Raw genomic sequence first — 26,709 nt, 5'->3', positions numbered from 1 at the left:
TTTGACCATCGTCAAAGACTATAATCATAAGAAATCATTCTCATTCTCGCGTCCGACGTCGTTCGTTCCTCCGCCGTCCAATGCTTCAGAACTGCTGTCTGGTCGAGTGTCTGATCGACGAAATCAAGAACCGCCCAAGGGTGCACTGTTCCCTCAAATTAATTAAACTCGGGGCGTATGCGATAGCGCCCTTCTCATTTTTCAAGCTCAACGCATACATCAACCAGTGCATCCTCAATCTCCTGAACTGAATCCGATCGACGAATTTTCTTATCGTGTGTCGGCACTGGCCACCGTTGTTTAGTGGATACTTAGTTGTGGTGGAGTGACATGCATTAGTGTTAGATCCTGATTCGGGGTACAAGGAGCTATCGATTTCTTGTAAGTTGTTTTGTTCCACTAAATATAAAAGTAACATTCAGCAGACGTGCGATCATTTTAAAAATTGTAAACAAAATGTCAATGTTTACTTCCCGTGTACGTCACGGAGAAAACGTTGAAATAAAAACTTACAGAAATGTTCTTAATAACAAAAGAAAAACTGCTAAATAAAAAATAGAAATATGAATCGTTTTATTTCTGACTAATAATGTAGAAAGTAATGTTGAGAGTAAAGTGCACGTGACATTCCAAATGCCTAATCAGTTGTTAGTTTGTGCTTTAATTGCGATCAGGATCTAAATTTATCAGTAAATTTATATTTTACTTTAATTTAAGTGCCTATTTTATACTAAAATATTCATTTATTTAAATTTCTAGTAATAGTATATTTGATCTCCCCTTTTTCTAAATATAATTATTTATTTAAGGGTTAAATAATAATTATTTAGGAACATGGGGAAATTGCCCAACGAGTAAGTAGAATTTGCTGAACAACTAATTGTAGACCTAAACTTATTGAAATTATTATAATTATTAACTTTTCCTACTTATTATGTATAAGAATATTGTTGAAATCAATGAGTAATTTTATGTTTTATATGCTTAAAAATGTTTAGTTTCACATCATTAGAAATGATGTTTTATTTATCAAATGGTACTAACAAATATTTTAAACTTATTGTTATAAAAGAGTTCTTTATATTTGGCCATAATATCTTTTCGTATATTAGGTGAAGACTTTTCCCTTTTGTCTGTTTTTACAATGCTTCTTCTATGTTCTATTTCTTCGTCTACTAATAAAATTGTAAAATGTCACAAATGACCTTTAACATTAGTTCCTGTCTCACAGGACAATTCCAATTTGCATGAAAGTTACTATTAGATTCATAAAAGAATACTTTTATTCTTAGGAGACCTTCGGACTGGTTTTCCGATGCTTTTTGTGGGTGTGTTGATAATTTATTTAAACCAGAAGTAAACCGATGTTTAAAAATCATTCGCTGATATTCTAGCCAAGTGAATAAATATACTTGTTAAATTTTACTTAGATTGTTCCAGTACAGATAATGGTGAAAGCGGGATTCATTTGAAAACGTCCGAAATTTGTCAATGGACGCACTCATGTAAATAAAATTTTAACCATACTTACACAACTGTATCGAAAACTCAGCCATTAATATTCATGTCTTCTATCCGTTGACATTTCCAGTATGTTTCTGTAATTTTAATAATACCCTCTATGTGACATTTACTCACATAGATGGCGAAAGTCGATTTTGAATTAATCGGTTCGTGAAAAATTTTGTCGTAATATGCATTTAACGGTGTTTCGCAATCAACGACACACAGGTATTTAATCAATTTATGATGCATTATTTATTATTCATTACAATATTGAGTAATTTTCGTTGGTACGAAGCGGTAGAGGAAGCTGAAAATACATATGTACATATTTGCATTATTGTTTTGTGCTCTACCCATGTTAAAAAGCCGGTCACCTTCACTAGTAGACAGTAAAAATTCTCGCAAACCGGCCACACCTAACTCCCGTGGATTTTACGCCTGTAGAATGGTCAGGTACCACCACACAGGTGCATTATAATCACGACTTGTGTGTTATTGTCGGAAAATTTTATTAAAATATGAGTTCCCATTAACATCAACGAGCTCCTTTATCAAGATTAAAAAAAAACACCTTTTAAAATGATATTTATTTCTATTATTTGATTTCGAATATACAAAAAAATAAATTAATTATCAATAAAGTCAGGACGCCCAAAAAAAATAATAATATTTATTAATGTAATTCGGTATACGTGTAAATAGAAACTAAATTAATATCGAATTAAAAAGTGAGCTTTGAAATTATATAACACGCAGTTTCATCAGTAGTGTGTAGGTCCACCTTGCTAATTTACATACTAATCTGCTCGTCTTGGCATGCTGAATATCAGGTTGTTAAGTTGTGTCTGAGACAAAATGTTCCATATTGCTCGAATTTCGTGCCTCAGTTGTTTCATATATCACACGTGTTTAATAGAGGGCAAGTTAGGAGAATTGGTCTTAAACGTTCCGTTGAAACGCTGTATTAAGTTAAGAGTTATCCTGCTGAATTGTACATTTCCTGTACATTTCGGTGTGTATTCATAGCACCCCGTATAAACACAAGAGGGGTTCTACTTCCTTAACAAATAGTTCCCCAAATCATTACCTCCACAATTTCTGCAACGTATCAATCTAAAGAATATGCTGGATTAGGTCTTTCTCCTAAGGTTCTTCTGACTCCTTGCGGTCCGTCGTCCATCTGTAAGGAAGATCCGAATTCGTCACATAGATTACTATATCCCATTCAGCATAATTCAGGAATTCACCTATGAATTAAATGAATTCATTTCACTTCATTCGATCATTCCAAGTTTTGAAGTTGATCGTGGAGGATGGAAGTACCTAAAATAGATGGTGTATTCAGATATCAAAAAATCTGGCACAATAGTATTTTGGCGAACCAGCAATTGGCTGAGACACTGCATTATGCCAGGCCATTTGAGATTGCCTTTCTATAGTACCTTTTCTACAGACCAAGCACCCAGTCCAACACATACCAATTAACGAAACTAAGTTTTCTTAGCCGTAATCACTTGAACTAGTTTGAAATCAGTATTAAATCAAACAACAAACTGAAATAAATAAAAAATAAAAGATTGAAAAGACAATTTTAAAGAAATGATATATTTTTAACTTGATGTATAATATGAGAGCTACTGTTAACCAAAACTTAATTAATATTTATCAAAACTGATCGAAATTCAAATTTCTTTTTCAAAAGCCGGTTTTCAATAATCATGTTATATTATTATAATTTTTATATTTTGCTTTAAATATTCAAGAATAAAATTAACTTATTTTTTTTAGGTACTGATTTTCCTTTCGTTTATTTTTTTATAAATAATTTTCATAAATCATTGCAAAGTAAGGAGAATGAATAATTTATAAAAATTTATTGAAAACAAAACTGTCCCACGCCTGGTGTAGATTAATGTTTTAAAATACATTTTAGTTCAAACAAAATTCTTGTAACAATTTGGATAGCACAAGAATAAAAAAAAATTTTGGAATAGAATTAAAAACCAATAATATGGGAATTACAAAGAAGAGCCATTTTACTATAATCATCAATAAATATTGAGAGTCTAAATTAAACTAATTAATTTTTATTAATTGATGAATTTGATTCTTGAAATACGTTCTAATCTACATAAAAAGAAAGTACCAAATAGAATGAGTACTATTTTTTATTGATAACAAAGAAACTTTGATCCGCAGGTATTTATAGTCTTCCCTTTCTAAAATTGGTAATATTATTGTTTACAGGAATGTTTGAAAGATAATAAGGCAGTATAAAAACATCTAGTCTACTTTACAATTTGTATGTTCAATGGAATAATTCACATCATTCCTACTTTTCCAAGATGTGTTTGCGCACTTCATGCAACATAATAAATCGTCTAATAAGTAAGTTAATGTATTGTTCTATTGAAACTGAATGAAAAGTACACGTATGAATATACAAGTACGTATTGCAGTACGAATAATTATAATTACAATATTCCCTTTCTAAAGATACGATTTATTATGCATTAACTGGGTCGACGAATAGGAACTACAACATAACGCACTAAAATCATGATCGGTCCGTTTATACTTATGTAATTTATTTTCTAACACTAATAAACAAAATAATAATTATTGACAATTTAGACTTTCTATATATATTTGTTTACGAGTATGTGATAATAGCATGATAAATTTGATTTCATGGCAATTTTTGAATGCAATCTTTCGGTGAAATTTGCCATAACACAATACATGTCACCGGTTAACGAAATCATGCAGTACACAATTAAATAATCAAATTGGCTTTTAACTAACCAAGCAATGAGAGATTTACGCTATTTTTTTCATACATAACCGCACAAATGAAAGTGTTAGCCGCATCTGTAATCGGATGGCTATTTATAATCGTAACTTGTTCGACGGCGAAATATATAACAGCATTATTTAAATGGTTTAGCTTTCGCATTTTTCTTTTAACAGTACATATTTTAAGACAATTTCGAATATTAACACTTGCTGCTTTGTTATCGGTATTGATAATTGATGCACTGTTTTTTTCATCACTATTGATGTGAATTTCATAATTGACGATCTAGTTTTGTTTTATTATGATTTTTGTTCATATCTTCCACTTGATAGTGAAACTGTTCACCATGACGGACTTTATTTGTCGGTTCTTTTTGTGGCTGAACCCTGCGAAAGATATAATTTATTAACTTTCTTGGTTATTGTGGTTGAAGTCCTTTTGGTAAATTTTAATGTGAACCAGGAAAATAACTGGACAAATGAGCAACTTGTAAGAGAAACTTTAGTATTTCAGTTAAGTGAAATAAAATGAGCTTACTTAGTTTATTAAAATTAATGTGGAGAAAATTAAAACTCATGAATATATGCACTCATGTAAAAATTAAGCAGTTTTAATATGTAATCAAGTTTTTTTGCGTTAATTTCTTTTAACCTACTATTTTAAAATATGTATATATTGTATTCTTAAGAAGAATTTCTAGATTAAATTAATTTATAGGATTCATAATGATAATATATCTTGGGATATACATAATTACATCAAAATATGCATAATGTGAATAACTAATGGATACAGTCAGACTTCGTCTCTTCCTATTTCCACAATTGCAAGTAAGCTTATATTATATTCAAAAATTGTGATAAGAATATACAGGATAAATTTAAATACACCTCCCTTTTACACAATTTAAGGTTATGTATTCTTTATGAACCACGTGTTAGAATAAATACAGATTGAGCTTTCGCCATGGAAAATCAAAGTAAAATCAAGAATGTCAACTTTAAAAATTCTGTAAATGTACGATATTATACGGAAATTGATCATATTCACAAGGAAGAAGAGATAAAGAAAGAAAATGAGCAGAATGAGCGGAATAAACAGTTGAGGGAATTGATGAAGTCAAAAATAAAATAATTTATAAGAAAAGTGTTAATATATGTATCTATTAATAAAATATGTGTCTTATTTCAAATTATACCATACGTTATTTATAATATATTTTATTAAATCTAAATATATATTTAAATATTTTATAAAATGGAAAAAAATTATTAGAACATTTTCTTGTTGTGTGTTAATTCACATTATTATTTCTATAATATTTTTATAAAAAATTAAGGTATAATTTTCAGTATTTTTTATCTTTTATATTTAATCTTTCTATGTCAAAATTCAAAACTTTGTTCTTTCTTGTAACCAAGAGGAAAAAGTTAGGTTAGGTTAGGTTCTAAAACATTTTTAATTATTGACTAATCTGGGAGAGGTATTTGTTATACTACATTATTTTGCGTTTATAAAAAATTAAGAAGTAAAAAAGTCACAACAAAATGATGATCTAAAGCTAATTTCTTTAGGACAAGGTCATTTTTCACTGAATTAACAATACTCTTATCGGCAAGAACTATTTTATTATTTTACTTTTACTATAAAAAATTAAGATACACCAAGAAGAAAAAATAATGATCAAAATGTAATTTCTTAAGTAAAAATCTGGAAAAATTTCTAAAATATTTTAAATTATACTTCTTACAATATTCATATTGGCAATGACTATTTTGGGAAAGGTATTTATTATATTTTATTATTTTACTTTTATAAAAAGTTGAGATACACCAAGAAAGTTGAGATACATCAAACTAGTAATCAAAATCTAATTTCTTAAATTAAATTATATTAATTAAAAATCTGAAAAAATTGCCAAAACATATTGAATTATACTTTTCAAAAACATCATATTGACAATGACTATTGTGGAAGAGTTATTTATTACATTTTATTATTTTACTTTTATAGAAAAATAAGATATACTAGAAGAAGTAAAAATGTTACAACAAAATGATGATCAAATTCTCATTTCTTAAGAAAAAGATCCTTTCCAGTAAATTTTTGCTCAAAAAAAATTGATTACTTACATTTTGGATGTACAGTACATACAGGATGTATTTAAATAACCCGTTAGTTATGAAACATCCTCTATAAGCTCTACTTATAGAAATGTAATTGAAATTGAATGTTTGGTGTTATGGGGTCGACTTCATGAATTCTGACCCGTTTTTTATCCATCTATGTATTTTCTTCGACGTTGAGGTTAAATAATCCAAAAAATAATATGGCTGCACATGACGTCTTTTCAATTCGTCGAATAAGTAAAGAGAGTACATTAACTTTTATTATTAATTATTTCAATTCAATTTACATCTCGATAATTTATTCTGGGATCGTCTTCACTCTTTTATGGAAAATCATAAAAAACAACAATTAATATTCGTGCAGTTGTTTAATAACAAAGACACTCCCGTTTAAAAAATGCAAAACAATAAGATCGCCATAAGTCAACGTCCTTTCGTCCAATGTTTAAGCATTTTGAATAACAAGAGTATCTGATATTTTTACACCAAGCCCCTGAAATAACTGAATGTTTATCAGTCGGTTATGAGGGGACGTTTGCCTTGAATAAACTCTAGGAACATTTTACAAGACAGTTGTCTTACTATAATTATTATTTTTTATATTTACATTTCTAATTTTTTTCAGTTCCATCTCAAGGTGGTTTTCACCGTAATAAAAATATTTATCAAGTTTTTTTATACTTTTTTGACGAAGAAATTTTTATATTTATTTTCAACTTACATGTACCTAATTAATGTAACAATTCAATTAAAATTAAAAGTGGCAGTACATATTTATTTTCTATATTATTGATTTCAATATTTGCTCAGCAATTTAGAGATGGAAGTCGTTAGTATTATTGAATACGTGTTATAAATCTATTATAATCAAATTAGTTTTAGGGTTCTGTAATTATCATAATTGTGTATACTAAATCAATTTTCTACTGCTCATCAAATGCATTAAAGTGTGTCAATTTGTCAATAAAAAACACATGTTGATTTTCTCATTAACACACGTGCCTGCTAAGGATTCTTGTAATATTCCCCAGTAATTAGTTTTATTTTACCTAAACGTTTTAAAATTACGTCTACCAAGTCCTAAAAGGTATACAAAGTTCTACATACATAATTGACCTCCTTATGTAACTAGGTTATATAACGTTTGTCAAACACTGAATGCAATTGCATTGCTTTATTAAAAGATTGTTCCAATTATCACCTACATTGTTTATGGGGCGACGTTACAAAATCTAGAAATTTAACTATTTACATTCAGATTTCATTCATATTATCGACATGTGTTATGAAATGTCTGACAATGCTTTGTATTCAACAGACACTGGAAACACACGATAAAAAATCAAAGGAACACATCGTATCTTAGTAGTATATGAAACATTTATTACTTATTGCAGTTGAAATGCACATAGTAAACAAGAATCAGTCGACCAAGGATGTTCGATGTATCAGTTAATATCTGTGTCGCAATTTCCAACCTTGAGTTTTGATGTAAATAAAATAGAAAATGCTACCTAGATCTTCTCAATTACCCATTGGATAATTAGAAGCAGATGTTGCCAATGATTGTTCTCCCCATTGTATAAACTATCCCATACGTATTCACTTTCACTTAAAATAATAACAAATCAGTTATTAATTTTACATAATTTACCCAGTCAAAAAAAAAACTCGTAATACTTTATGGCACAATAATTGTAAAGAGCCATCGACACCATAAAATTTAAACGGCCGCCCGCAGGACCGATGAAAATATATATGTACGTAAGAACGAACTCAATATTAAATGTGTTTCGAAGGCGGCGAAGGATTTGCTGGAGCAATCAGGAAACAGGATGGATCTGTTAACCGAAGAAAGTTGTGATAAGTGGCGTGCAAACATGCAAAATGATACACCTCTGCAACGAGTCAAGAAGGTTTATCAGGATATTGTGGCGAAAAAAAAAGAACGCCCAAACAGTTCCGGCATGCCACCAATGTAGTCCGATCCGTAAACGTAGAATTTTCTCTTCGCTAACTGCCCCAACAGCTAATTGTTTCGCGTAATTTTTCGCTAAATACGGTTTCAGGTCACAGCGACCGTTTCAGCTTAAATAGTTTACAATCTGTATAATTATGCAATGGGTTTAATCGTGCAATTAAACTGAAATAATTCATTCCTTGTTTGAAAAAAATATAAACAAACGGACCAATTAGCTTGATTGTAGATCCACTTCGGAATGAAAATCTTTTCAGTTGGCTTGTTGGGAGGATGGGCATCCCTGACCACATTATATTATTGTAGATTAATCATGACGACAATTTTTTCACGGTATGACCTCAATTTTTTGTTAAGGAATGTAACAAATTTAGAAAATGGATTAATTAATTTTGTTTTCGATAAAGAAATTATTCATTTTTTTAACAATATTTACGTTCACTAAATTTAAATTGAAAGTATTTTTTAATGGTTTTCATGTCATGGAGTTAATAATTTTTGAATAATTAATTTATTTAGTTTTTTTTTTTTGACGAATTGTATGAATTATTTTAGATTTATCTTATAATTTTCAATATTTGTCTTATGATTGACCAACAATAGAAATTTAATTTTAAATATATTTTTTGAACAGGATATATTTTCTCAAATATAATAATTTCACCACTAACAAAAAAGATTTTTGATGCATTGAAGTTGAGGAATGAATGACTGACTTGAAGCATTAGTTTTCACAATCAATTTACTGCTCGTTAAAATATCTGTGTATAATTGAGTGGTGTCATTAGTGAACATAGTGTAACAAACAAAACTGAATCTGTACGGTTTGTTGGCATTAAGAATTAAGCTAATTGTCTGTGGCAACTGAAATGTTAAATATTCTTCTTCATTAGAAAAATATGATTTTTAGTCCTTCCACAAACTTATTAATATGTAATATTTTTTTAGAAATTTGGCATACACCGTTTAGAGGATACCAACTTTAATTTTGAAACCGACTTTTTTCAAATGTCCTGAGAAGTTTTTCTTATTTATTAACTAAAAAAATTATAATAGACAATTGTCAGGTGATATACAAACAGTTATTTATGGTATGCATATCAATTGTTTTAACTATTACAATAGATTACAGTAATTAAGAGTATGTTGAACACAATAAATCATTTTTTATTTTGTTTTGTTTTAATTGATACACCACTCTAAATTATGTGTTTTCCGGTTTATCATTTTATTCAATGCTCTGTCCTGAATAAACTGCAAGCTCGATAGAAATAAATTGTATTTATTTTGTTAGAAAGGTGAGTAAATTATTCATCCAACGATACCTAATTTGTTTCGAAAAGAAAAGTAACCGAGAACAACTGTATAAAATTCAAATTTTTTTTCAGTCACAAGTTTTACATTTTTAATCCTTAGTTTATTCATTTACAAACATTTCATGTGCTGGTAGACCAAGATTGAATAAAAATTGAAAATGTTATGATGAAAAGAAAAATAATCGTTTCATCAATTTGAATTGTATAAAGAGCTTCGAATTGACTTGACATTTGTTCTTTCCTGAAGCCTTAATATCTTTTTTCATTTCACTTATGTGCTGGTAAGATGTTTCACCTTGTTCTGTTTCTCTTTAACCATCTAGATTTTCTGGAGCGAAAACAAATAAATGAAAAGAGATACCTAATTTATTTTGATCAGAAAAAAGTTACCGCGTGCAGCAGTAAATTCAAATTTTAAGCAATTTTTGACAATTTTCATTTGTTCTTTTCTGAAGCTTTGATATTTTCTTTCTATTTCACTCATGTGTTGGTGAAAGATTTTACCTTGTCCATCGTTTTGCCCTTCTAGATTTAGAAAATGAATCTTAATTATTTTGAAACTGGTATTTGAAATTAAATATTTTGGTACGAACATGTTTTAGAGTGATGTGAATTAGTTGAATAATTACGATTCATAGATACCAATTAAGTTGATCTTTTTGGAATATTTGTGTTATCAAAATATGAAATTTGTGAAATTGTGTTATTCATTAAAAGCAACGAAAAAGTTACTGGAGTATATCTATCTTAATTGGGCCATAATGTATGTCTAAAAGAGTAAATAAAAAGTAGTGAATACCTGAATATGTGTGTATAATTAACAATTTGACTTGCTATAAAGATTATTCACCACAGAATCTTCTGTTTGGATATAGAAAGTCCACTTTAGGAAATTAATAATTTCACATGTGCTTCGAAATCTCATTTGAACATTGTAACGTGCGTGTTCGGTTATTAGAGCATCATAAACTCTTAATTTCATTCAATAATATTAATTCTCCAACGGGCATTGTATTCTGTAATGAGTTTAGTTCCACCTGTTAAGTTCAAATGGCGGGTAACTGTATAATCATCACACTCAATTAAAGAATACTTTTGTGCCCGCGTTTTTTCGCATGTAACGTAAAAGTGAAACCTAATTAAAATTAATAAAATAAAAAGTCTTTAAAATTCGTTAGAAACCGCTTAACCCCGAACGTTGTTATTCATGATAAATTTCAGAAGGCAACATGGCAGATCCAAGTTGGATCATCCATGCGAGTCATATACGGAAACGGTGGAGGAAGTGGACACCAAGTTCAATGCACGACACTGGAACTGTCGGCTGGACTGCAACTGGTCAAATGCGCGGTTTACATACTTACGTAAAATTCGAAACTGCACCCGTTTCATGCGTTACCGATTTCACGTCCAGTTTGTTTCATTGTGCCATAACACCGAGAAAGGAAATTTCCATATTGTATGTGGTCATTGGTGTGCCAATAGTTTTTTTCTTATTAATATTTAAATTATTGTTGTGTACTTAATTTGAATATTTCAAATTCTATCGGGTGGTACCGAGACGGAAATATTTGTGCGTAATGTGTTCCACATTAAAAAACTATTAACATTCAATGTGAATTTTCAGAATCAGCTATCTAGGAATTTTTGTCGAAAGTAGTACCACAGTTTTCCTTTGACATTTGAATTTTTTCCCAAAGGGCGCCTTCATATCTTAAACATCTCGAACTTAACTTGTCCACACGCACCGTTAATCGAGAGGTACTACAACCAAGCTACGTTCTTGAATCCCACACGATTAAGTAAGTACCGGTGACGCCAGGCAATCGCCGAAATAAGTGTCATTTACAAAAACAAATCCGTCGTGTAAAGAAATGTCGCATAAATGAAGCAATTAGTGCAAACTATTAAATTAACATAAGCGACGGAGGTCGAAAAATCCTTTCCCTTTCTTCGTCGGCGTTTGAGGGTGGGGTCCGAGCTAATCAACACCTGAACAAATGTATGTTGTGTCTTTGAAGGTACGACGTCTGGCGTGCGCGGCGGCGGGTTTCTGGTGCGATAGATCGTTGTTTTTTTATTTCTTCTAATTTTGATAGATTAGTCGGTGGTGGCAGGTACTTTCGAATGACGCAGTGTTTGTGAACGGTTTTTGGTGAACAGTGTCAATTAGGTACTCTCATTGGATTGGTGATATATTATTTGGATTTTAAACTATATCGTTCAGGTACCGTTCAGTACTACAATATAATTTAATGACGAACTTTAATTAAAATATCTTTGTTGCTTTTTTGGCTGATTTGATTATTGGAGTGTGGGCAATTTTTACTCAAAATCAGTTGGATATTGGCTTTGGCATTAGTGAAAATATTAAGTTTCTTTTATTCCTAATTTCTATTTTTACAAACACACATTTGAATATTTTTATTAAATATGCAACTTCTTAATGAAATTAAATATTTCCACTACATTTATAAAGTTAAAAATGAAAATATTAATGAATATTAAATAATCATAATTATGATTTTGTTTATCACAATATGAGTTGTATTCTCAAACGATTAGTTAGCTTAGTAGATATTTCATGTAAATCGAGCCTACTAGAGCTTGACTAGTAATAAGTTAATAAGATTATTTATGAAAAAAAAAAAAATAATATAAATTTAAAAACAGTGTTAATGATTTCCCTTAAAGTGGACATGTTATTTAAGAGATATGTTAATGAGTTCCGATTTAATTAATTATTAAAATGTAAATTATGAAAATATCTTAAATAAGTAGGAAGATTTGTATAAATTAGCTATAAAACCTATGTTATTGTATTTGGCTACTTTGTGTAACTCTTTGTCAACGATTATAAAAGATAGTAGTATTCATTTAAAAAGTTTCCAATTTTAAAAATAGTTTTTCTTAACAACTCTTAAACTAAAACAATGACAGTAATAGACATAATGTTTTTGTCTCTTCTTTATCTAAACTAACAACGTAAATATTTTTATAGCCACTAGAATGAAATATTTGAATTTTTTTAACACATAACATTATTAATAATTCGAGGTTACAGATATACCTACATAAATGTTCCAGATTTATATCAAGATATTGTTCACAGAAATGACTATACAAATATTCTACAGAATAAATAATTATATTTAATTCGTGCATAATTTTAGCAAAAGGTCGACTGATATATGACCATACCATAAATTCGCCGAATTCGAATTTTACTGTGAATAATAAAATGTCGAATAACATTGTAACCTTCAAATATCGATTTCACACTAAACGTTTAGAAAAATTTCGAAATGCAAACATTTAAAGTAAATAAGCAAGTTGCTTAATATACTTTATCCATTAATAACCCAAAAATCCAGCCTGTATCCTCGGAATTGGTCGGCGTAAACTCAAAATTCAAAAAATTATTTCGAAAATTGCTATTTATCTATCTCCGGCGGGTGAATTATTTGGAGTTGATTGTTCCAATTTCTTAACACAATTGCTGCAATTTACCGGCATGTGAATGTTCCCATGTAATTTAAATAATGAAATGATTTTAATGGCCATAATTATTCAATTAGCAGACAGTTTCGCTAGAAATTTTTAGTAAAAAATTAATAAAAGCGGCATTTTCTATAAATAAACATAAAAGTGTTTATGTCGAAGACGAGATTTATCATATATATTTCATGAAGTGTACAGTTACTTTTCAACGTGATTAAAATATTAATAAAAATCGATGACGATCCTTCGTTATAAACTAAAAAAAAAGGTTGCTATCATAATAATGACAATCATTTTCACGTGATCAATCGACGATTATACCGTTATTGTGTATAAACGTTGGATAATTAAACTCACCCACCATTTAAGTTCTTCACGTTCTTCATTCTTCGATGGTGTCATAACTATGGCCGACAAAACTCACTGGTCTATAATTATACAATATTCGTTTGCATTAATTCAAGACTTCAGATTCTATCAGCACTTTGCCATTCTTAAAATGTCAGTGGGTTTTATGACGATGAAGTCCCGTAATTGACCTGAGAAAGGATGGTCTTCTGGCAAATTAGTACAAACCGGTATCTTAATCTCGATGGGATGACAAATAATGTTTTGGTTTTTTCACAAATAATAATTTGAATGTCTGCTGATTGTCTTTTATATTTTTGTTTACATCACTGGCAATAATAATGGTATCCAGATGCGACTTTCACTAATTTATTTGATTTTTATGCTTTGTTTATTTGTGCATAAAAGTAAATGTCATTTCTTTTTTTGTGAATTTTAGTGAGTGGTCAAATTGGCATTTATAATGGCTTATCTAAAACGTGTACATAAATCCGAAAGACAGATAAGAAAGAAAATTCTTTCTTTTGTCTTTATTGACGGTCGTTGAAACAAACTGGAATTACCTATGCATACATCTATCATTTTATTTTAAGAGATACAATAAAGCGATTTTATTAAAAAATGTTTTCAAAATAAATAATAGGAAAATTAGGAAAAGAATTATTTTTTGTAAGACTGTCATAACAGCTATATAAGAATTTAAAATTGTAAATCGATTCTGAGATTGCATCTAAATCCTGGTTCTGAGTACATATCTCAAACGGTCTTATTGACACAGTTCTATACATTTCCCATTTCTAAGAGACAACACAAGAAAATCAACATTAATAACACGCTACATTCACTTATAAATTGCCCTTAACTATTCGAAACATTGCAAACTTTCGAATATACTCATAATAGCAATTAAATTGTCAATCTAATATCGCTTAAATGTAGATTAATAGCAATGATTATCAACAGTTTACTGTTTATTAATCGACTTTGTTTGAACCAATTTTAATAAAACGATGAATACCTATTGGACTTAACCTTGAAAATTGATGAGGTAATCCAAATTACTTTCTCCCGAGGCAAGAAGGAAAGTAAAAGGGACAAGAACTAGAGTACCTTGTCGGTGAATCGTTTTACATGCTAGTTTCGTTCTAGAATTCTTACATTATCATAGTGAATTTCTATTGTTAAAACAGGTTCAAAATGAAATTTTTTAAAATTTATGAAAACGAATGTATTGTATGGTTGTATGGAAAATATTAATTTGAATAATAATACGTATACCAAATAGAAATGCCTTCCTACTTTCGCCTCATTATTTTGCTGTAATGCTCGCATTTTTTACATGGAATTAATTCAATCCATTCATTAACATTGCACATTGTCTAATAAGAATGTCTATAAATTTTTATGATGATTGGTTTCATTATGAAGATTGCACGTACACAGTGTGTTTATTTCAAAGGTATCCGTCAGTTGTAACTTTTTACGCCATGTAATTTAAAAAAAAATCAAAAACCAGTATATTTAGTTACTGATCAGGAAGTACAAAAATGGTTCAGTCACTCCTGCTTTGCAATTTTATATCACATTCCTTGATAAAATTAATTATAATACTAAACTTTCCTAACTTGGTATTTTGCTTCAAGAATTAAGTTTGTGATTTTTACCAAGGACGAAAAAAGATTTAATCCTTTTAGGATTAATAAATAATTTTTTGAAAGTTGAAAGCTAATGTATGGCTGATCCATGTTTGGAAATCCATTAAGGGGTCATCCAAACCGTCATTCAAATACAAATAAATTTATATGAAAAGGTTCGGTTTGTTTGTTATTTACAACGTTAAAATGAAGCCATATATATATTTGTTCGGGTTTATAGGTTGACGTTTGTTGAATTATTTCCTGACGTTTCGTTAGCACGAGTGGTTAGCATCTTCAGAGGTCTAGTATGCTGAGGAAATAATTTCAACAAACATCAACCTATAAACCCGAACAAATAAACAATGGTCACGAAAGCCTCAACATTTATGTTAAAATGGTGTTTTCAGAATTATCATATTAATTTTTGATTTCTGATAAATTTTCATCTGATGATATCTTAGAGTCAATTTTTTATTTTTTTGTTATGTTCTAATCTTCCTCTAAGTTTTCAATGTCTGAAGTCATTTACATGTCTATATCCTACCTGATTCTGTCTGTTACAGTAGCGTGATGATTCTCTGCCTCATAAGCCCTATAATCCACTAAGAACCATTTTCGAGCTTCACTTATAATTAAATTAGACATATTTTAGAAATAATTAAAAATTGAAGACATACATTAAATTAAATATTTTTTCTTGAAAATTGTTTATTTCATAAAAACATAAATATATGGAATAAATGACTTGAATGTTATGAGTAAAATCCAAAAGTGTCTCTAATTTAAGTGATAATAATGTTAAACTTGACAACGTTTTAAAACTCAATGTATTGATTAATTAAATATTAAATTTAAAAATTTAACTAATATATAATATTAATTATATATATATACGTAATAGGAAATTTTACGTAAATTTTTTTAAGTTATCTTAATGGTCCACCAGATCACTTCCTACTTCAGTCCGTAACACAAGAAGTAAAGGAGGAGATTAAGATCAACCTTGAAAGAACTTTTGCTGCCGATTTGCAAATTGAGAAAGTGTTCCAGTGCATTGTTTATGTATAAATTTAAATCCGCACCTAAAAATCTGTAACTGTGTAATAAACGCGGTTGATAAATTACTTAAATTAATTGGTACGATATGTTCATGTCAGTGTTCTCTTTCTCTCGTGTATCAAAGATGAGAGAACAGGATAATTTGCAACCCAAGCAACCTCCAAGACATAATTTCATTTTTATCCTCCCTGATAATATCAATTGTTTGTAATTGTCTACTTTGTACTTGGTAATTGTTTCTTTTTATGAGGCCTGAGTGCAAGATGTTATCACTATGTTCCCGATATGTTTCACAACATTAAAAACTATTGTTCTTTTTCAGGAGAATGAGGAGGCCACCCGGACTGTGGATCCTCCTGTCAGCAGGTCAGTGAAAATATATTAAAAAACTGTTTTATTCTAAATGCAAAACAAACACAACCTTCACCTACATATTACATATGACCATATGTCTACGAAGTTGCAATTAATTTCGTTTCGTTTTGTAACTTTCTAACACCGTTTGTCTTTGTTCATTCATATTTAGTTAAGAAACACTAAGCAAAATGTACTTTTAATCTACAACAAATCTGGTACTCTGCCAATATTGAATAATCCAAAATCATTTAGAATTAATCGAAAGTCGAGCACAATAAAACTGTAACACAAGGTTGTTTGCAATCACGGTTCGTGTTTCTCACTAAATTAATGTTGGACACGAAAAGAATAAATTTAGAGCTTTCCATTTAATTCCAATTTAACTGAATCATCATTTTACTTTTTACTTAGCTAAGAAGTGTGTTAAATCTATTTATTGTTAACACGAGATACTGTCGTAGGTGTCCTTTGGTTAAGTCTTCAAGATGTCTATGGTATAAGGGCAACTGCCCTAATTTTTGGCAAATCATCGACAACGACCACAACGGAAGTGCCTTCGGACGACTCCAACCCCACTGGTGAAGACGAAGTAGGTTTCTACGTGCAATTTTTTCGATTATTAATATTAATTGCGGCCTTGGGTAAGGCTCATAAAATGACATTTTAGAAAAAATGGCACGTTCTATAAATATTTACATGTGCAAGTTTTTTGTGTCACATTTAAATGCCAGCGATGAGAAAATTCGATGGTAATTTACTGGTCTAGGATAAATCATAACTAATGATGTGCTTGAAAGTCACGGCCGGTGAATCGAAAAGTGCATGTTGCATGCCACTTTTTTTCTGTCATTATTTAGCCCGACACGAAACATTGATCTCATTGCATTTATCATTTGGGGTGTCGCGAAATCACTGATCGTTAATTAATTATTTATACAATTAAAATACACACGAGGAACTTTAAATACACGACCATAAATAATTCCGTTGCGCTCTAAATAATTCACTTTCTACAAATTTTTTATCCCCGTTTTTCGAACGTGGACAAGTGCGTTATTGCAAACACATACCTACATAAGGCTTAGAAAAGTTATTAAAACTACTAGAAATATAAACTAAATTATGTAATTTATATGATATTATATGCAATTGCCAACGTATTGGCGTAATTGTAATAAAAATAAGTTACGAGATTAAGTATGAACAGTTGGGAGTTGGATGTGGACCACATCTAGTGATATTGCTGTTTGTTACAACACCTACATTTTCTTCATCAGCAAAATTACGTTTTAGAAATTTCATGACAAATACAAAATTAGTATATTAAAAGAATATATAATTTCACAATGTCATAACTTGTATATTATGTATTCAAAAAGTAGTTAAATATATTATTGTGTATTTTATTTTGTGATTTTACCTTGAAGGAACCAAGTAATAAATTTTATAAATTAAATGTTTTATATTGTGTCACACCTTTCATTTTTTTATTTTAGTCTGTATTGTTTAAGTAGAAAGTTTTTCAATAAAATAAATGTAAATTATAATTTACACAAAATCTGTACCGACAAAAATATGACTCAGATCTAAATAAAATTGAAAAGTTCATTAATAAACTAATTAAGTAACTTGAAAATGCTTTTAACTGAAATTTTATAAATATTAAATTTACACAGTTGTCTAAAAAATTGGCATTTTAACAAAGAAATGTCTATATAAGTTTTTTGGCACAAAACCAAAATATAACGAATAATTTTTAGATATGTAAATTGAAGAAATCATACTAGCAAATATTTAATAGCAAAGTATGCCATTGGACGTTATAAATGGATATGTACTAAATTTCATAAAAATAATTATGTCTATTCATAATTTTGTGGAAAAAATAAAAATAATATGAAATAAACTATCTAAAATTGCGTTGAATATTGGGATATTCAAGTTTTATATACCTTTTTCGTATTATATGCGGAAGTCCTGCTTTCAAAAGCGCCACACTGTATGTTTTAAATATGATAGGTAGAAACCAGATTTTCTTTTTTTATTCTTGTGTGAAGGTATAAAATGCTTTTATATAATAAATAGAAAAGTTTATGTTATTTACTGTTTATTATTTTACAGAATTTATTTAAAATCAATTATAATTTTTAATAATATATGCATAGGAAAATGTTAAAAAAGGCGTTGTTTAAGACAGAGAATTACTTCACATTTAATTATTCTAATATTGGAATTCTTAATACTATCTTCTAACTACTTATAGAATATATAATATAAGATAAAAATTATAAATATATTTTCGTTTTAAAATATTTGAACAAATAAATTTTGGTTAAAATATTCAGATTTTTAATTTTTAAAAAGCTTTGGATCATTATAAAATAATTTAAATATATTCAATAGGTTTTAATTAATAATATGTAAATCTAACTTATTTTGTTAATTATAATGTAAATTAATATGAAAGGAAAATGTCTTTACAGGCATAATTAATCTTTAAAAAACTTACAGCTATACATTTTTTTAAGCACGACAAGAACCAAGTCATTTAACTCTTTTACCTTCTTCCACAAACAACATATTAATTATAAAAATTTATTATATTAAAATAAAATTATGGACTGTATATTCAGAAAATCAATAATATATATAAATCATTTCTGTTTTGATATAAAATTGTTGATTTTTACGTGTTGCGCTTCTATAATTAAACAAACTGGTCATGGAACGTTGTAAATATCTTCTGGCGCTTTCGGGTTTTATATCATTTAACTAAATATCAAGTACATGTACACATACCTATTATATAAAGATACCCAGCAGCGGAATTTTGAGGTCATCCGAAAGTTGGTCGGTACCAATTGAATGGAAAATCCACATAACTATACTGAAACATCAATGGGAAATGTGAACTAATTCGTCGCAATGTTTGTCATCGCGCAACTAATCATAAAATTCGATATATAAACGATGGTTTTTCCAGGGTGCTAGTACGGAATCCAGTTTGGAGACGAATGCCACTGGTCCAACGTTAACGGGGAATCCCCAGATCGACTATAAATGGGACCCCAACTTGCCCAAGGAACTTAACGGCTACAATTTATCCGATTATCCTTTCTATGAAAGGGTCCCAGATGAGGAAATCGACTTTAAATGTGACGGACTTCACGACGGATTTTATGCAAGTGTCCCACACAAATGTCAAGTAAGTAATTCTTTTTATTAACTGTTAAACAAATTAATCATAATTGAATGTTTTGAAATTTTGTTTAGTTTAAACGTTTTTCGTAAATCGTTACTCGATCGAACCTTCAGAATTACTTTAAAAATTACAACTACATAATAATTGCTTAAATAAACGTATATAAGTTAAAACTAATTAATCTACGGATATTCTTTAAAATAATAGTTTTCTAGATATGTACATGAATAAAGCAAGAAACGAGACATTGATATTATTTTAGTTTTATCTATTTAAATGGTTATATAATTTAATATTTATTGTGGGCGACGTCTAACATGGGAAGTCATAAGGAAGTGTTTAGTTCTGGTTGCGATGTTTGTCATAGGTTACGCATTACGTAACGGAAGAGAAAAACTTTCTTTTCATTTGGCAACTCATGTGAAATAATCGGAAAAGGTCATGCCGATACTGCAATGTCAATGTTTCAATTCGTGGAGTAATACTAACACAACAACACTGATCGGGGGAACCAATAACGACAATCAAATGGATTTTCCTGAGCAAAGAAAGTGAACTTTTTTCTTAGAAACTGCGTTCATATCTTTAAGATCAAGGTTAATAGAATCGTGTTGGCGGTCTTGAAACTTGAAGAAAAATTTATACCAAACCAAATTTCACTTATGGTACATTACAATTTCCTGCTTTCAGGAATTTACTTTCGTCCGATAAGAAACGCACTAATTGTATTTTTTATGAACATCAAATTTAACGAGGTATGTAAAATTTGATCTTTCACGTGTCAGAAATTTTAGAGCACCATTAATTATTCTTTAGAGAAGCATATAACAAAATTTTATTGTTCAGTTTTAAATTAGAAATTGACACTTGATATACTGAATATCTCAATAATAATAATAACAATAATAATAATATGTTTTATTATCCTTTATAAAATTATAGGTTAATATTTACTTGAAATGCAGAAATTCAGAAAAATGTTTATAATAACACACATGTATACGAGGGTAGAGCATTCGAAGTTCAAGAAGGAGGTTCATTAAAAACCTATTTAAAAGAGAAGTATTTTTAGATTGTAAACATGAAATAATTAATTACTGAAACATTATAGACCGGATTCCGTGTATTATTATTATTATTTTTTTTTTTTGCTTAACAATCACTGATATGATAATTATTTTAATAATTCACTACTACTAAACAACCTTAAAATTAACACAGCATCTTTAGCATAAATATGTCGTTGATGCTCTTCCAAAAAACTACATTTAAATATAAATAAAATAAAGCTAAATATAAGTTTACAAAACACGAATAATACAAGTAAGCGTTTCTAAAACAATATTTTTAAAACTTATCCTCATTCAGTTGAGTGGGGCATTTTCAAAAGGTCCTGTATAACATATACCTAGATATATTTTGAGTTAATTACAAGAATTTTTAAATATATATTATAATATGATCACAACACTAGTAAAATATTCCATGAACATGTAGTTTTAAAAATAAAAATTTTGAGTCACATCTATATTTAATATTCTTAAACTATTATGTAACATAATTAATGCAGATTATACAAATAAAACTCGCACATTATTTACTACAGTATTGTCGGCCCAACCTGTTAACATTTATAAGAATATAATAAAATTCAGATAAGTAACATAATTGCTAAATCAAAGACCTAATTAAGATAAACTAATTTATAGCCCTAACATTTAATCAATTTAATCAGTATTTGCGTATTTCTTCAATCTCAAAAATGAATAAACAATGCATTTTCCTACTTACTGAATTGAGTGCAATGCATATTTGCAAAATAATTTAGCAATAGAAAGTCGAAGGATGAAACACTTGAATTATTTAAATAAACAATTATTATAGCAAATGAAGCAAGTCAGGTTACATAATTAATTGGCCTCGGAATAAATTTAAAAATATACATTATTGGCAAGAATACAAAATTAAGAAGACCCTGTCTTTCATTCGATTTGGACTAATTTCACTATAGCAGTGAAAGTGACAACAACTGCAATGTCAGTTGTTATCGATTAAGACTATTAAAAGTTATCGTCATTCATAATAATTAACTAGCTCCGGAGTGAAAAAGAGGCTATTTAGGATTTACTTTTCATAACTTTACATGATGATGTGTAACTAAAACACACAAACTGGAACAAATCAGAAACACTATGGTATTTAACCTGCGGTCAGATATGGGGACTCACCTGTTGCAGATGTAAGTGTATATTTCAAGGTCGAACTTTTCAATATTCACTTTTAAAACTTTATTTTTAAATGTTATTTTATCAATGAAGCAGTATCACAGTTAACCTGTGGCATAATCATTATATAAAACTGTGGCAGGCAATTCAATTGTTTAAACAATGAAAACAACAATTACGCAACTTTATGGACGATACAATTGCTTTGAATATGAACCTTCATTCCCACCATTGTGTCACATTAAGAAATAATTTCCTTACAATTTTTCATTCTTAGGTTTATCATCACTGCCTTTTCGGAACCAGATATGACTTCTTATGCGCCAACTACACTGCCTTTGATCAGAAGACCTTCATCTGTCATTTCGTATCGGAAGTTGATTGCGTAAATTCTAAGAAATACTGGCATAGGTATGTAAATTTATACTTAAAATTAACAAAAACTAAATTAAATAATCCACATAGAAATGATGCGTTGTATAAAGCTGCATCCACAACTACCGCCGAACCCCTGGTAATTCGAACAACTCCAGCAGATGCTCCACTATTGCCACCTGTTGGTCAACCTACTGGCGTGGGAGTTGCTCCTAGAAGACAGCCAGGAAGGCGTAGAAGACCTCCACCAAGACGAAGGCCAGCCGACTACGACTACTACGAAGACGACTATTATGAAGATGATTATTACGTTCGTCCAAGACAGGGAAGTAGGTGGAAAAGGCCAAGACCCAGGCCAAGACCTGTGTATGATGAATACGATGATGAGTACGAGGATAGGTATTGGTTGTATATATACGCCAACTTCTATGTTTGATTTTATCGTTTCAGATATGAACGTCGTGGATCTGGCAGACGTGACGAAGATAGAAAGAGGCCTTATGATAGAGATGAAAGAAGGCCTGTCGATAGAAGGAAGAACAAGGATAGACGAAAATACGATTATGATGATGAAGAAGATGACAGAAGAGTTGATAATGACGATAGAAAGGATAGAGACGAAAATGTTAGTTTAAGACGCGATAATGACAAAAGAAAGTCTAATGAAGACGACTCTGATAAAAGATCGTCTGACAGGGCATACGACAAGAGACGCCCATATGGAGAAACTAACAAACGTAAAAATAGTAATGAAGAAAGAAATGATAGAAGACCTATTTTTAATAAGAGAAGACAACAAGAAAGAGACGATGAGGAGAGAAAACCACCTAGAAAATCACAAAAAAGGCCCTATGATGATTACGAAGAGGAGCCTCAAGCAGATGATAGCAGACCTTACGAAAGACCTAGAAAAGAGGAAAGAAGAAATAACAAACCAATTGTCACTGAGGAGAGGCCAATCATTAAGCCCGTCAGTGGAACTATATATGATCGTCCAAGAGTAGCTCCGAGAATAAAGCTTCCTGTGCCAAAAAATGAAGCTGACAAATATGCCTATAAACCGGTTGCTACTCAAGCACCTCCTCCTAAATTAGATGATGATTATTATGACGACTACGAGGAAGAACCTAGAGAAAAACCAAGTAGAAAACCTGTTGAATCCAATGAAAGACCGAATAAAGGATCTTCCCAAAGAGAAGAACCAGAAAAACGTGACAACAAAGACAGTAGAAAGCCTTGGAGACACAGAGTTTCTAGTGCTAAACCTGCAGTAGAAGAATCTGAGGATACATATGAGAGACCTAAATCCAGCACTAAAAGACCCAAATCCAATGGTAACAGGTATACATCAAGCAGCAGAAAACGTCCAGTTGTGGAGGAGTATTACGAGGATTATGAAGAGGAAGAACCCAAAATTTCAAAGCCTAAGGAAATAAAAGAAAAACCGTCTACCACTAGTACGACTACTACAACCACAACTACTACAACTACTACAACCACTACAGAGGCGCCTGAATATAAACAGGAGCCAATTGTTCGTATTGTAAAGAGGCCTTTTTTGCCAAGCAGAGGAGGTAATCCTTATTCTGCGAGAGGTTTACAACCAGTAGGTTCGAAAGTGACCGGAAAAACGAATAAATACAATGAAGAAGATTATGACACCGTTTCGGAAGAACCAGAATTACAGGATGAAAGAGAGTCCAATCAAAAACTAAACAAATTCGAATTGAAGTCCACTGAGTACATTCAAAAAGAACAGCAAAAAAGTGAATATGTACAACCTGAAGTAATAGACAAGAAACCCTTCAAACCTTCCCCAATAATTATTAAAGTGCCAATTCGACAGAAGTTTGTTGCTTCCGATGAACCCAATTCAAACAGACAAGAGCAAAGACCATATCAAAATAAGGAGTACAATGGGCCTAGAACAACCCAGAAACCGAAACTTGTTGAAAAAAATCCACTAGACTTGAATGAGTACGATGTAACTTTGAACGACGCTTTGAATCCAACACTGCCAAATTTGCCAGTCAGGGGATTTCCCACGGGCTTTAGTGCTGCCAACGACTACACCTTCAGTTCGTTCCAACGACCTAGATACGTTCTAGATCCAGTTTTAAGTCCAGCTAGTTCTGATTACAATTATCAGGGCAAAGTTTCAAGACCAACGAGGTACGAGGGCGCTAACACTGAACAGTTCTCTAATACGAACACAGGTCAACAATATAGTACAATTGGAGGCAACTTTAGGCCCAGACAAACGCAAGCGTACTACACAAGCTATTAAGAATACTCAAAAGCCATATAAATTATTAGGTGTATTAATATAAATGTTTCTCTATAAATTAATTTTCGTGTGCGATTGAAGAAAAAGAAGAAATCGGATATTTATGTTAGTTAAGGCGTGGTCGGAATCGTTGGTCAACAATCTCATAGGCTAAATTAATTGTTGACCAAACTTCCAAATGTAAGTGATATCTATTGTATATATCTTTAAGTTTAAACAATGTTTCTGATTGTCCCAAAAATGTATACAAAATATATTTATATTTAATGATTAAATAAAAAGATTAAAAAATTAGGAATGCATATTTTTTATAACGCTTAAATTAGTTACTTACGTCCTACATCCTTAATAAATTATGTACAAATTAAGTTATATGAAACATTTATTACCAAAAATTATTATACAAAAACTTGATTCACATAGTTCTTATCTCCAGTACTATTGTGGAATACATTTTACAATTATTTATTAAACCACATTTTTAAGGAGATTATTCTTTTAAGTTCATAAAAGTGAAGAATTACCTACAGCTTTCTTAGTCCACTTTCCGGTCTTACTATATTTTCCTTTAAATTTTACGGTTAAAGCTTACAGATCTGGTCCTAGTCTTTTTATCTTTGACAATTTTCTTAGATATGGTTTGTGGTTTTGAAGTGTTTATATTCGTGTCGTTTTTTATGCTACGAAAAATTTGGTTTCTTTGTAGATTATCTTCGGAGTGTCTACCGCGGCTAATTTGTTCATTTGTTTCTTTATATGTAAATTTGTTTTGATTCTTCGTTTTGTTTTGCATTATATTTGTATCCGTATTATCTGGTCCAAAATTTTTTTTTGCATTGTCATTACTTACTGGAGACGTAGAATTAATTTCATCTTCATATTGTGTCTTTATCCTTTTTGCTGTTGATGTTTCCATCGCGTCTTCACTATCATCTGTATTAGTAGACAAATATTTTCTTTTTCTAAATTGTCTAGACCTCTTTCTTCGTCGCAACTTAGAAGTTCTGCGTGAACTGTTTTGCAGATAAGGTAACTTTTCCTTGACAGTCATAGATCTCCATATTTCCGATGCCAAGTTGGCGAGATTCGGTACGTTCATTCCTGCATGCGCTCGCTTAAAATCGCGTAAGAAAAGCTGGTAGGGAAATTCGAATGGATCTTTTGTACTGAAATCAGAGCCATTTCGTAGGAAGTCCATGTCTGTTAATTTTCATGTAATTTTTACAAACGATTTTGACTAATGACAACTTTATGTTGACATTTATTTAAATTAGATTTAATGAATAATACGGGGTGTCCCATAACCATATGTCATTAAATACAGTATTTATGATCCAAAAATATGGCCATTTAATCAAACTTGTCTCATTTAAATGTTAATGATAACAGAACTAGGTCAAATTTTATTCAATAACTTATGTATAAACCAGCCTTTTTTTACTCGAGAATTTAAATTTAATAATTATTTTGTTATAAACAGGACATATAATACATAACATAGAATTTTATACAAAGAAGAAATAATAATAAAAACACCCTAGAAATCATTCAATATATTTGTACAAACTAGTAAACTTTTCTTGAGTTTGTATAAAATAATAATACGAATATCTCGTAATATAGAGATGATTACACGTACATAAAATATTAATAATTTTGTTTTCTAAATAACCAGTCCAAGAATGACGAAAAGTTGTGTGTCAAAATGTTCTTAATAATAACACTGTTCTTCAGTAACAATGAAAATAAAACGAAATTTTAAATCGTATGGATTGGCGATGATATTTTACATTCTTTTTTTACTAGAAATTCTACTGGAACTTCTGTATAAGTTTATCCATATTGGCAGTAAGAAGCACTATTGTTGTTTTGTTGAATAGAGTAATAAATGCACTTCTGTTCTTTGTTTTTTTAAACAATTTAAACACAACACAACAAATATTTTACAACTTTAATAACTGAAATACAAAGTAACAATAGCAATAAAGACAT

At 30.0% G+C, this 26,709-nt stretch overlaps 2 protein-coding genes across 6 annotated transcripts in view; one reads left to right on the top strand and one right to left on the bottom strand.

Moving 5' to 3' along the window:
* Window positions 1-13,760, bottom strand: part of LOC109609186 (uncharacterized) — a 35,476-nt gene extending 21,716 nt beyond the window's left edge. For 2 of the 3 annotated variants that reach the window (XM_049961356.1, XM_020025816.2), the window contains exon 1: window positions 13,589-13,760. The gene's annotated coding sequence lies outside the window, so the exon portion shown is untranslated. Of the gene's footprint in view, window positions 1-13,584 lie in introns of all 3 variants that reach the window. The other variant, XM_049961362.1, reaches the window with a different exon arrangement.
* Window positions 26-25,011, top strand: LOC109609241 (DNA ligase 1-like). 3 transcript variants are annotated; one of them, XM_049961340.1, is made up of 7 exons: window positions 26-381; window positions 16,594-16,637; window positions 17,090-17,217; window positions 19,612-19,833; window positions 22,333-22,466; window positions 22,521-22,829; window positions 22,881-25,011. In XM_049961340.1, the coding sequence occupies exons 2-7, from the start codon at window positions 16,598-16,600 to the stop codon at window positions 24,715-24,717; spliced, it is 2,670 nt and encodes an 889-aa protein (XP_049817297.1). In that variant the 5' UTR covers window positions 26-381; window positions 16,594-16,597; the 3' UTR covers window positions 24,718-25,011. The 3 variants fall into 3 exon arrangements, with proteins under 3 accessions (XP_049817297.1, XP_049817303.1, XP_049817295.1); XM_049961346.1 differs by lacking the exon at window positions 26-381 and adding an exon at window positions 11,703-11,953 and having other exon boundaries at window positions 22,521-22,817; XM_049961338.1 differs by lacking the exon at window positions 26-381 and adding an exon at window positions 11,703-11,953.
* Window positions 25,012-26,709: the final 1,698 nt, after the last annotated feature.

The sequence above is a fragment of the Aethina tumida genome, chromosome 1 (genome assembly GCF_024364675.1).
Source record: "Aethina tumida isolate Nest 87 chromosome 1, icAetTumi1.1, whole genome shotgun sequence".
NCBI classification, from domain to species: domain Eukaryota; kingdom Metazoa; phylum Arthropoda; class Insecta; order Coleoptera; family Nitidulidae; genus Aethina; species Aethina tumida.
The sequence above is the reverse complement of the archived record's forward strand: the minus strand, read 5'-3'. Positions and strand labels throughout refer to the sequence as shown.

Excerpts from the sequence above, each read along its gene's own strand:
- LOC109609241 (XM_049961340.1), top strand. The coding sequence starts at position 16,598 with ATGAGGAGGCCACCCGGACTGTGGATCCTCCTGTCAGCAG. Across the intron at positions 22,467-22,520 it reads TCTAAGAAATACTGGCATAG|AAATGATGCGTTGTATAAAG; the intron begins GTATGTAAATTT and ends TAATCCACATAG. Across the intron at positions 22,830-22,880 it reads GATGATGAGTACGAGGATAG|ATATGAACGTCGTGGATCTG; the intron begins GTATTGGTTGTA and ends TTATCGTTTCAG.